This window comes from Nilaparvata lugens, chromosome 2 (genome assembly GCF_014356525.2).
Source record: "Nilaparvata lugens isolate BPH chromosome 2, ASM1435652v1, whole genome shotgun sequence".
Classification (NCBI taxonomy): domain Eukaryota; kingdom Metazoa; phylum Arthropoda; class Insecta; order Hemiptera; family Delphacidae; genus Nilaparvata; species Nilaparvata lugens.
The window spans coordinates 23299129-23311561 of record NC_052505.1 but is presented as its reverse complement, the minus strand read 5'-3'; the positions used below and the strand labels follow the sequence as shown (position 1 = coordinate 23311561).

The 12433-nt window shown below is 33.9% G+C and overlaps 1 protein-coding gene across 2 annotated transcripts in view; it reads right to left on the bottom strand.

Moving 5' to 3' along the window:
- LOC111049684 (cartilage oligomeric matrix protein) overlaps positions 1-12433 on the bottom strand; it is a 58735-nt gene that overhangs the window by 30010 nt on the left and 16292 nt on the right. For both annotated transcript variants that reach the window (XR_005570436.1, XM_022335819.2), the window contains exons 4-12: positions 11401-11548; positions 9671-9700; positions 8380-8453; positions 7166-7223; positions 5025-5195; positions 3933-4052; positions 3595-3695; positions 2267-2488; positions 398-547 (exon numbers count right to left, since the gene is read on the bottom strand). Coding sequence is in view for 1 of the 2 variants with exons in the window: in XM_022335819.2 (XP_022191511.2) it covers positions 398-547; positions 2267-2488; positions 3595-3695; positions 3933-4052; positions 5025-5195; positions 7166-7223; positions 8380-8453; positions 9671-9700; positions 11401-11548 (1074 nt within the window). In the remaining variant the exon portion in view is untranslated. The remainder of the gene's footprint in view (positions 1-397; positions 548-2266; positions 2489-3594; positions 3696-3932; positions 4053-5024; positions 5196-7165; positions 7224-8379; positions 8454-9670; positions 9701-11400; positions 11549-12433) is intronic.

Sequence of the window (12433 nt, the reverse complement as noted above, 5' to 3'; positions counted from 1 at the left end):
AATTTAGTAGTAGGTCTAAAACAATAATTTAATAAAATAATAGCTGAACAAAAATGAAAATCCAAAATAAATTATGTAAACCACCCCGAAGACTTCTACTACAAATATTGACAACAGGGTGAACAGTTAAAAGGAAATTGTATGAGCGCTACTATCCATAAATGATTTGTCAGTTTCGGAATCGAGTCCGGTTCCTCTATTCGTATTTATTAACATTTGATGAAATGCATTTTTTCATTTAGTTCTATCAATAATATTGTAGGTGAGATTGATTAATAGTATTTACATGGGCATTTATGGCTAATAATGTTCCTAATAGAGACTGATCTAATAGAATCGACTGATCTGAACACGAGATTATGAATTAATGAAGCGGACTTATCGTGAAATGTCTTACTTTGCATCGGTATGAGTGGTAACTGACTCTGACACACTCGGCATTGGAGTCGCACTGGGTTCCATCAGGGCAGAGACCCGGCTGGTTCCTGCATCCACTCGTCTGGTTGCCTATGTAGCCCATCTTGCATGACCCGCAGTGGAATGAACCCTGAAATTATTCCAACCAATTAGAATCACTTGAAATAAAATAAATATTGCAAGAACATACATTAGAATTGAAGGTTGAGGATGAGGTTAATGAGGATGATGCAAAGAGTAACTTGATGACAAGTTTATAATAAGTTAATTTATGACAGTTTCATAATTATAATGTATTAAACTTTTTTGTCAGCTACACGATATATGTAGTTTATTAAAAAATATAGGAAGAAATTGCATCAATTTTAAAGAAATGTTACTACATCAGTGTCATTTGTATCTTGAATAAATTAATAAAAATCTTCAATTTCTTGATCATGAGGAAGTAAATATTGATTTTTTCTCAATTATATTACACTGCAAGTCGTCATTCCTGTGTTAAAACTCGAAAATCAATGCATAAGTTCTCTTGGAAGTCTCATCTTTAACGCTTGAAATGTAAATTTTGTACCATGGTTTTTGATTTGAGATAATTCAAAGAGTTTATTCACTCAGAATTCCTCAGAAAGCTCTATTTTGGGTTTTCATTGCCTTTTTTTTGTATGGGATAGTATCTGGGGTTGTTCAACTGACTTTGTATAGGATTTAGGTATTTAATGTGCATAAATGAGCAATCAGAGTGATGGATTGATTGATTGATGGAGAGTCAAGAGGATAAGTTGCCGATCTCACTTGAAAAGTGTGAAAATTCTTCCTTCACCCTGTGTCTTCATTGTATAGGCTCTTCGATTTGTAAAGAAAAACGTATCAATTCTAAACGTAGCGATGATATTCACTCCTAAATTACAAGAGAAAACCATATTGTTTTGGGAGATTAGAATCATCTTCTATGAGTGAGGCTTCAGTTAATTTTATGTTCTGGTGTTCAATGTATTTCCTGCAACCTTGACGTAAAAAGAATGATTTTTTATGTTGTTAGGGTGATGAGGTGAATATCTATATTAAATGAAACGACTCAATATTATCACAGCTACTGTTATATTAAAATAATTTGAAATATTCTTCAACTCATTAAATTGAAACGACTTGATATTGTGAAAACCACTGGTTTTTAAAACCATTATCTGAGCCAATATCTCGTCGTTTTCATTCAATAAAGATAATTAAATCCAAATTTAATTTGTGAATATACAAAGAATATACGGTACCTATCAGGGTATGAGAATTTGAGGTGATTGAGTACGTACCGGTATCGGTTTAATAAATGATATGCATTGTCTTGCCTACACCACTAGCTGCTACTCAGTCTATCTGTATATCGAACGAATTTAAGTTCTACCCGATAAAACTCTTTCTCAATAATTCATTAAAGTATTCTATTTTATTATTAGAAATCGTCATTCATCTCCCAGATCTAAATGGTATTAGAATATAATCAGTATCAGCTCTCCGATCCTTTGTTGCTTTTCTTCCCATCTGGGAAGTGGTGGAGCCCCCATAAATTTTCAAAATACAAACATTGGCTACAATAATGGTGCTAATAAACTGTAATTGAATAATGTTTTGATTCAAATTGTGGAGGCATACTTCCCTATTCGTCACAATATTATAGTGGGATATCATTATTAAAATTGAAATTATTTTTCAGCAATCACTTGAATCGAGATTGTGTATGATATCATCTTTGTATTGTATGAGTTTGCTTTTCAATATATGAATCAATTGATTAATCAATAATCAATAACTAATAACAATCAGTGAATAAATTTCGTGTGTGTTTGTAGTGTACCTCAGTGTTGGTGCAGACAGAATTGGGCGCGCAGCCGCCGTTGCGTCCGTCTGCGCACTCGTCGATGTCGTAGCAGCGCTGGCGGTAGCGATGCGCGAACTCCAGGCCAACGCCCTCGAGGCCCGGCGAGCCGGTGAAGCCAGGCGGGCAAGCCTCGCAACGGAACCCGGGCACCAGGTTCGTGCACTTGACGCGCGTGTCGCACGGCTCGGCTAGGTCGCACTACATCAACACAACAGGTTAGTTACAACATCGAATTACTTACTGTCAGTTAATTAAACATGTTAATGAATATTACTTCTTTTTCTGATGATAGAGCCAAGTTTGGCAACTTTCGTTTTGACAGCCAAGTTTTGTTCACTCAGTTGGTTGAAATAAAGAAGGATAAAGAAGAATAATAAGAAAATTATGAAGAGAAAGAGAAGGAGCGGTGAAATACGAAGTATTGAAAAGAAGAAGAAGAAGAAAAGAAGGAGAAGGAGGAGGAGGAGGAGTAGGAATAGACAAAGAAAAGGAAGAGGAGAAAGTATAAAATAATAAATAAAGGATGGAGAAGTAGTAGAAGATTGATTTTTATTTTGATGTTCTAGGTCTAAAATAGGAAGAAGAAAAGGAAAATGGAAATGGAAAAGAAAAGGAAATGGAACAGAATGGAAAAGAATTAGAAGAAGAAAAAAGAAAAAGAGGAAGAACAGGTGATATGGAAGGAGGAGGAGGAGAGTAGTAGAGGAACAAATGAAGAATAGCAAGAACAATGAGAGCAATAAGTGGAAAAGGGATAAAGATAGGAAGAAAAAAGAGGAAAATGAGTAAGAGAAGAAAAAGAAAAAAGGATGAAAAAGAGTAAGAGGAGTTGGTGATAGAAGAAATATATATCTGGTGGTGCTAGGGAAGTGTGAGTGAAAAGGAGAGATGGAAAATGGAATGAGAAGTTTGATTATCAGGAAAGAGTTTGTAGTTATTCACAAAAATTCAATTCTGTCAAATCTCAATTTTACTATACTAACTATTTGATTTGCATTTAGGTATAATAATTACTTTTTAGCCAAAACATCTATACCGAAGATTCATTCGAATTGACTTCTCCAATTCATTCCAATTATCAAGATATTTCGTAACACTCATTCAAGTTTTGCGAATTGAATAGTCTATAAAGTTTGTAGTACAAGTATACATCAAGTACCTACGTAGATACGTAGAAACCTAAATATAATATTTAAAATATCTTATTCATTGAATTTTATAAGAATTTGATAAAATCAAGATTATAGATAATTACTATTGATAACAACTAAAATATTGAATTTAGGACTGATTGGTATTTTTACCTCATCCAAATCATGACAATTAGTTCCATTGCCTGTGAAACCTTCAGGGCAGGCGCCACATCTATAGTAGGGTGGGTCGGGCGAGTTCACACATTGTACACCTGTAATCAAATAATCATATTTGATTTTGCAATGAAAAAATTATATCAAATTAGTTTCCACCAACAAGCAACGCAGCAACTCATGTAATTCAAGTTCTCAATTGAACTGGTTCCATTCATACGGTAATAATTATTGTGTTTGGATCCATACAAAAGACTATACATAGTTTATTTTGAGAAATATCTTAACACGAGATGGTATTTGAATAGGGTTTTATGAAGAGATGAACTATTTACCTGAAGAACAGGGTCGGTTGTCACATCCGGACCTTGGAGCACACCTTCGCCCGTCGCCCGTCATTCCCGCCGGACATGAACCGCACTGGAAGCCTTCCACTGTGTCGTAGCATCTCACGCCTGCATCATTCAAAACACAACATTATTTGTGCACTTCCATCCAGATGAGCACATTGTAGATGAAAATTTGTAGATTTTTAGAGAACAGTCTTAATACTGTATACAGTGATGACGACAGTTCTCGAACATTTCCATCTTCTAGAGCCTTTCATTATTACATGAAAGAGACTGTGTATCTGTGTATTTAATTGGGTTTAAATCATACTTATTCAACAAGAAGTAGGAGTGCTCTACGCTTGAAAAGGTTCACTTACAATAAACCAGATGCCAGATTTTCGGACAGGTAGCTGAGTTAACTAAGGCGTTGCACCCTTCAGTCTGCTAGTGCTACCTGATTGCGGGTTCGAATCCCGCCGAATCCCATCGAATAGGCATCTACGTTTGATCATCTCATAATTCACCCTCGTACTTCCCATTAACCACTCACAAGCAAAAAGCTCATCATCCGCAATGAAAAACCTTTCCTCTATATTTCTATAAAGTAATGACCTGCCCTTCACAAGTTTAATTGTTTTAAACAATTAGGTTATGCTTGTTTCAAAATTAATTTGAGAACAATGTTGAAAAATAATTGCATTTTTAAGATTCAATTTTTTGTGGATAAATCTCGAACGATAATGCTGTAAAAATGGTATTTTTGTGATTCTTTCCAATGTTGGATATTCTTTTTCGCAGATATGCTTGTAGTATTTATCAATATTGTTTAATATTGTTTTTTTTTTTGTTGTTGTTAGGCGATTGTAATACATCTGATGTTCTCATTTATTGCAACAATAAAAATATTGATTGTATGATTTTTGCATTTTACTAAGACGGTATTGTGGTCTAAATATTGTGTATCAGTTTTGTATTGTACTTTTGAACGAAGTTTATGCTTCTGAGGACCTCACAAGTGGCTTCAATATAATATAGACTTATTTAGTTATTTTCTCTCTAGAATAAGTGAATGACAGTAGTGTTGTGTTTACTGACCAGGATGACAGGGATTCTCGGCGCAGGTGATGCCAGGCTTGCAGTGGCGGCCGTCTCCGACGAAGCCGTGCGGACAGCGACCACAGCGGGGCCCCTCCACCGTGTCGCGACATTCCACGCCCGCGAAGCACGGCTGGCTGCTGCACGTCGGACGAGTCTGTGCCAGCGACACTACACCCACATGTTAGATTTGCATTCATTCACAAATACACGAGTATACTTATACCATAAGTTCACTTTCTTGTTTAGGACAAGATATACGCGTTGCCAAATATATTGCGATTTTGCATTCTTTCCATGCAAACACACGTTACATTGAATATATCCAACCCTGCATCGACTGTGTTGTAGAATTAGATATTTTCAACCATATGGTATTGTAGAAGAAGGTTGCAATTTCACACAAGTTGGCAACACGGATATTTTTTTCAAGACAACTAGTTTTGCTCAGATTATTACAGAGCTGTATAATGGTAGCAGCTTCCCACTTTCCACGAAGTGGATCCTCAAGAACCTGATAGAGTTGATTACTATGTTATTCACAATAGTATTCCGGTGATTAATCAGCGATCTCTAAAGGTGCGTACAGACTGTCGCTCTGCTCCGCAACCGAACGTCACTCCAGCAGAGCGATTGATGATCGACCGGCGAGCAACAGTGGTTCGACCGGGGAACGCGAGATGATCTAACATCTTCCGTAACGTTCATGATGGGTGCGTGGGCGGTGCGACTGTGGTTCGATGGTGGTACGAGGGCGGTACGAGGGAGGAGCGTGCTCGGTGCGGGTTGGAAGCACGAATATGTGTACGCAGCTTTATGGTCTTCACACACCCAGCTACGTGTAGCTAGTATTAAAAGCTATGCTACACTGGTGTGAACGGGAAGATTCGTAGATTGGATTTAACATTGGGAGATAGGGCGGCTATGTCTTCCAAAGACGTATTTCGAGCTACGCTTCGTTGGAGTGAAATGTTCTTTAGGGTAACCGCATAGTGAGGAGGTAGAGATAGAGGTAGAGGTCGATGTTGAGATAGAGGTACCTCAATGTAACACAATGTATTCTGTGCTATGGGTGCCCGTATGATGAGAAGATCGATGTAGATGTTTACCGAGCAGCTTACCTTGATCGCCTCACCATTCGTGCGCCCATAACACAAAATGTATTCGTGTTACATTGGGGTGTATCTATCTCGATCTCTTCCTCCACCTCCTCAGTATGGGGTTACCACCTTTCAAATGTACAGTAATTCGGAGGAGACGAAAAGCCGTCGGTCCGATTACCTAAAACGTAGTCGTCATCTCTCATCATCATCCCTCTCACTCATTACCCACGCACAAGCCTAAGATCTTATGTGGGCATCACCCTCAGTATTATTATTATATATAGAAGGTCCTGATTTGATAATGTGTTCTACTCTGATAAGGCATGGTTTTATGTAGTTGGATGCATAAACAGCCAGAACAACATAATTATGGCCAGTACGGTTTTTAATTTATGATTAATTGATGCATTTTGTTCGACTTGAAGGTGAATCAGTCATACATTAGTATATCTCAATCATTTCAAGCAAAATTCGAATTCCAAAGTTGAACGATTTATAAGAATTTAGCTTTTTCTATTATCAACTTCCTGGAATATATAGTTTTATAATAATTATAATAAAATAGTTTTTCATAGTTTGACTAACTGTTCAAACTGTTCATTAGTGATTCCTTTCTCAAATAGAAATATTGTCCAAATTATTGATGTATTTCTCTTCTTAAATTCACCTCTGTTGCTATATAGTTATTGTAAGAGAAAGCATTGTAGAAATTCCGATGGAAAAATATGTTGATAGATTAGTATTTAGCATTGAAAAATCTCTGATGAACGAAATAAGATAGCTTAAGGCTGGATAACCAAGGTTTCAAGAATAATGAGACACCGACATATTTAGTAAATTGAATTTTATTAGAAAAATATCAGCGTACAAAACAACTTGAGGTAAACCTACTAAAGTATATATTATGTAGAGTTACAAATTAGCTTAGTAAGCTAATAGATTGAGTTACTAATGAGGTAAGTGCATTATGTCAGTCTACTCTTGACGATGGTTTTCCAGCCTAAGCTATCCCTGATCCCTGATCCCTCTATCCCTCACCTGGCTTGCAGATGTCGCATTTCTCCAGGTACTCTCTCAATCGACGAGTCTCGGATCTCTGTGGAGTAGAAATTATATTTTTCAGATTTTTACAAAAAAAAATTTAAAAAAAATTGTTATTGTCTTTCATCAAAAGGCAACAACAAAATTGAGTTTGCGCTTGTATATGTCTAAACGTGATGCCTGCTGTCACGTTGTCACGTGACACCTGTCAATTTCTGAACTCGTAAATACCAGTTCACAATGCTTCCATTCACACTGAATCACATACTGTGATTATTCAGTTGTAGTCTATCTCAAAGATGTTGTGTGGCTACTGTGAATCGATCTTTTCTCAAGCATTGTTATTCGATAATCAACAAATTGTTGTACTCATGTTCCAATGACATTAGTTCAATATTCAATACAAGCTAAAAAACCCTGAGATTATGTCAATGCCGTGTGTTTAATATACAGGAAATATGATTATTAATCCATTATTGTTCACTTTAGTGTATTCTGGGCCTTTCAAACATTTATTTTTACTCATGATTTGAACCAATCACTCCAAGCATCATTCAGAACCCATTCTTAAAATGTAGATTCATTTTTATTCAATCAGTTCCTATCCCAGGCACAAATTTGAAACCGATGAGAGCATTTCCATCAGCAATATAAGATAAGATATCACGAACTTCAATTATTCAAGGAAGATTCTCTCTCTCCACTCACCAAATAACTTATCCATAAAATAAGCTGTTGGTATACAGCCATTTTAATGATATTTCATTATTGTAGCATTCTCCAATACCTTCTATACCTTCTATATAATACCTATAATAATTGCATTGTAAAATTTCAATTTCTAATTTCATGAATTACTGATTTATTAAGTAGTCAAACAAACATCATTCATTAAATTATTTAATCAATTCAATAAACCAATAGAACGTAATAATGAGAGTCAATCAAAGGGGAATTATTACTTGAATATTTCGAAAATACTGATTTTACTTTAATCTGAGAATTTTCGTATAGTGAGACTCACGTAAACTATCAGTGATGATTGGACCCCATTCGGGTAGCATTGACAGTTGAAAGTGAATCTTACTATATTCGATTTCAATTTTGGTATTCAGTTGGCTTTAATATACTCTTAGTATTACCATAATTGATTTTTAAGTGAATTTGAATTGCATCAATTATTTATTCTATTCCAATAATGATTGTCTCACCTGGTAATTGAGCTCCTCCTTCAGTTGCTTCACTATCTGTATCAGATCATTTATAGCCTTGACAAGTAGATTATCTGAAAATTATAAAAGAGAAATGAACTAATATTCAAAACTGAAACTAAATTTTACTTAAAAATCAAAGCGAAAAACACTACAACATCTTAAATATCAACAATCATGTGTAATGTAGAATAATTATAGAACAATCACATATGTACTATCCGTGAAAATGCATGTCAAATAATCGGCTACATTACACATGGAAATATTGAGAAACAAAGAAAGGCATTAGGCCTATAGAAGTGGAATAATTACTCGAATAATTGTTTCAAGTATAGTATACGTACAGTACTATGCATAGTTTGTGCAAATCTTAGTGTACGAACAGAACGGTCAGGCTGATATTTAGCTTTCAGTGTAGCTCGTCGCGATCGACCTTCATGTAACACCAGCACATTGTAAAGCATGGGAGTGAACAGTCTGAACACTGAACAGTATCGATTCCGGTTCAGCACGATGAAATTCAAATGAATGTCATCACTTGAAGTACATTTCAATATATTCCCATAAAAATTTAGTTGGGTGAATATTTTATTGTTTCGCCAGTTGAGGTGGAAAGCTTCTTTAAGGTTCTAAGTTGATAAGCTTCGATATTGTATCCACTGATCTAATCAACCTTGTATTAATTACTAAATATTCTATCAATTTTTGCTGTTTTTTTCTCGATGATGTCACTAATAACTCTTATTCTTAATCTATTGTAATATTTCAATTTATAATCTTTTATTTTTACTACACTATGGAATTGATTAATATTTCAATTATATTATTTCTCTATAGATTGATAGGCACTTTTTCTACAAATGGGTGAAATTTATAATGGTAAATGATACAAAAAATCCTTGTTTTGTATGTATGTGCGAGCTTGCACTAAATCATCTTCATTGCATCATACAGTACTTGAATTTCTAAATCTTTCTTCTTCCCAACTCCCATCTTTAATTATATCAAGTTATAAATTAAATAATCTTACTTATAACACTTTGGATCTGACTCCTATTCGCGAACAAAGTCCAGTAACATACTGTATGTACTTTTTGTGAGTAGTATATTGTTCACTTGTAACTTGTCGTGTTATACTTATGTTAATATTTTGTATGAATTTCGAGTGAATAAAATTTGGTTTGATTTGATTTGTATACAGTATTACAGTAAAATTCAAGCTCTGAATGAATAAAATATGTATAATTCAAATTGAAAAATCACAGTATGCTGAAGTGCCGTTACTCACCATCGCAGTCGTGTATTATTGGTATATCACCTGAAAAAAGAAAACAATTTTTAGTAAAAAAGGTATTATTAAATCTTCCAAAATTTATATTGAAATTCATCATTTCTAGCGAAGAAACAAAAGCTGGTAAGTCAAAGAATGTGTTCCAAACATTCCCTTACAATTTTTCTGCTAATCGACTGATCTAGTGTTAATAAACTGAAGATTGAATTGAATTGAATTACTGCCTTTATTTTTCTAGAGAGCGAAGTTAGAGCGCAGTCGGCCCTCTTTTACACTTAACTCTCTTTTACAAGATAACAATACAAAAAAATACAAATAATATGATAAAGAAAAAGAAATATTCCAAACAATATGAAAAAACAAACAATATCTACCTATTTAAAATAACAAATTTTAAATAATTGAAAAGAGAAGAAAATAAATCAACTTGGAAAAAAATGTATATAACAATACTGATTAACAGTAGTGATACTTCACCACTGTAGTGAACAAAAAAGAGAACCTAATGTATACAAAATACAAAAACGACAACTATAGTGTTTGCTATACATACCATTCCTACGTATTATTATAAATCTTGAAGTGAATAAGTAAATCACATTTATATTTAATTGATTGAAAAAAAAAGACCATCAAGGAGCCAATTTCCAGATCCTCATTCACATTCAACACTAAAACTGCTGCAACAGTCATAGGTACATGCGTAAGATGGTGAAATTATATATTATAAAATTGAAGAGATTTTAATGCTCTCTATAAGCTCATAATTAGTACATATTTTTTCATCAAAAGTTATAAATCCATCAAATTGGAGGCGAAAGGGTTTTGCTTTTTAATGTTACACACACAAGAGCTTACATCTCAAAAACTATGAAATATATGAAAAAAGTGTCAAATGAGACTTGTAGAAAATTTGTGGACTTTAGTTTTGTAAGGGGATATAATGTCCTTAAGACGCATAGTTTCCAAGATATTTGCGGTACCTACCCAAAAAAATGGTACCTTCAATCTATCTATACCTTTATCCCTTATACCTTGCCTTCAAATCACATCCACCCCCTAAACACAGGGGGTAGGGGTTGAGACCTTTGATTTGCTTGACCCCTGTAATCTGTATAAAATAAGTTGGGACTTGATCCTTCATCCAACGAAATAACAGCGTTGCCCGATTGTGTAAAATTGCGACTCGAATGTTTAATTCAAACAGAATTGTATGCAAAATTTCATCCCCTATATTTCAGTAGTGCTAAAAAGGTTTCAGAGTTGAAGGGTTGAAAGGAAATCTAATTTTTTGATGAAATTGAAAACATGTATTTTTTCAAATATCATTTCCCTTTCGCTTTTAAATATTCTTCGTCTTCCCTCAGAATTATGAATTGTAAGAATTTTATTTCGAATTAACGGGAAAATGTCTCCTTTCTATTGCTGTCTATCTAGATAATTATTTTCATCCGACCTATAGTTAGTATTTAATTAATGATTATAATGATTATTTGTTAATGCCGAGAAATTTCAAGCAGAAAAAATGACATTTTTGACATTCTAAAAACATTTTTGTTTTAAAAGATAAGTGAGTGTTGAAAGGCAAGGAAGTTTTTTAGAAATAAATGAAACTATTTTTCAAAGTTGAATGATAAAATTTTTCATCATTTTTTTCTATGATTATATTATTGATATTGTCGTTTTAATAGGATAAATCACGGTAATGCTATTTTGTTACTACTTACCCCTGATTTGGGTAGTGAGATCGTTGCCTGCGAATTGCTGGTCGTTTAACATTTCGTTAACAATACTGTCTGGACAATTGTTGCGGTCCAGCATTTCTCCGATTCCCAAATCAGACTCTACTTGTATTTCGTATTTCCTCTCACGATACTGAAAAATATTAAAAAATCATATCGAACCTGTCCCAAAAATGACCACTCCATCTCATATCTCAAAAAGTAATAAATATCAAAGATCTATTCGTTCAAATTATGTGCAAATCTATTACTTTTTATTATTTATTCATTTAAATAATTTATTATTCCACAAAGGCGACTTTCTAGAAGTATTTTAAGCCTAGGTGATGATGATGATGGGATGAATGATAATACAATGAAGGTAGAGTAATGAATGGATAAAAATTATAGGTTATGCTATCCACTTGAATTGGTTTGAGTCCACTTTTCAGTCCAGAAATAAATGAACTAGAAATTTTGAATTTGATTTGATTAAAAACCGAATATAATAGAATGATTACATTCAAAACTCTCAGAACTTGAAACAGTCTTTGCTAAACGAAACTAACAAAACGTTTGCAAATCGTTTGGACGCAATATTTTCTTCAACATTCAATTTATCACCATCACATTATTATTGCAAATAATATTATTTGGAAAAACTTCATTTTAGGAAAATGAGTTCTTAAAATGGAAGTGAGTTTTGTTTTGAGAATGAAAATTCATTTCCACTAAAAATAAGTTGAGGAAGAAAATTCATTTTTGACTGCATTTCGGTGTTTAACACTCCAACCGAAACATGGTCAGAACTGACCTAAACCGAAACATCCGGTCCCACAGACCGGGTCTTGCTTAAAGTGTTATATTTGATATATTTTCTACTAAATATGAATTTAAATATTTTTCATTGGTAAATTTCAATTATAGTAAAGTATAATATAGATTTCAGTTGCAAATTAAGTGATGGAAGAATAGAAAAAAAATTAGAAACATTTATATGTAATAAATGTATAATGTTGGATGTAAAAACACACACAAT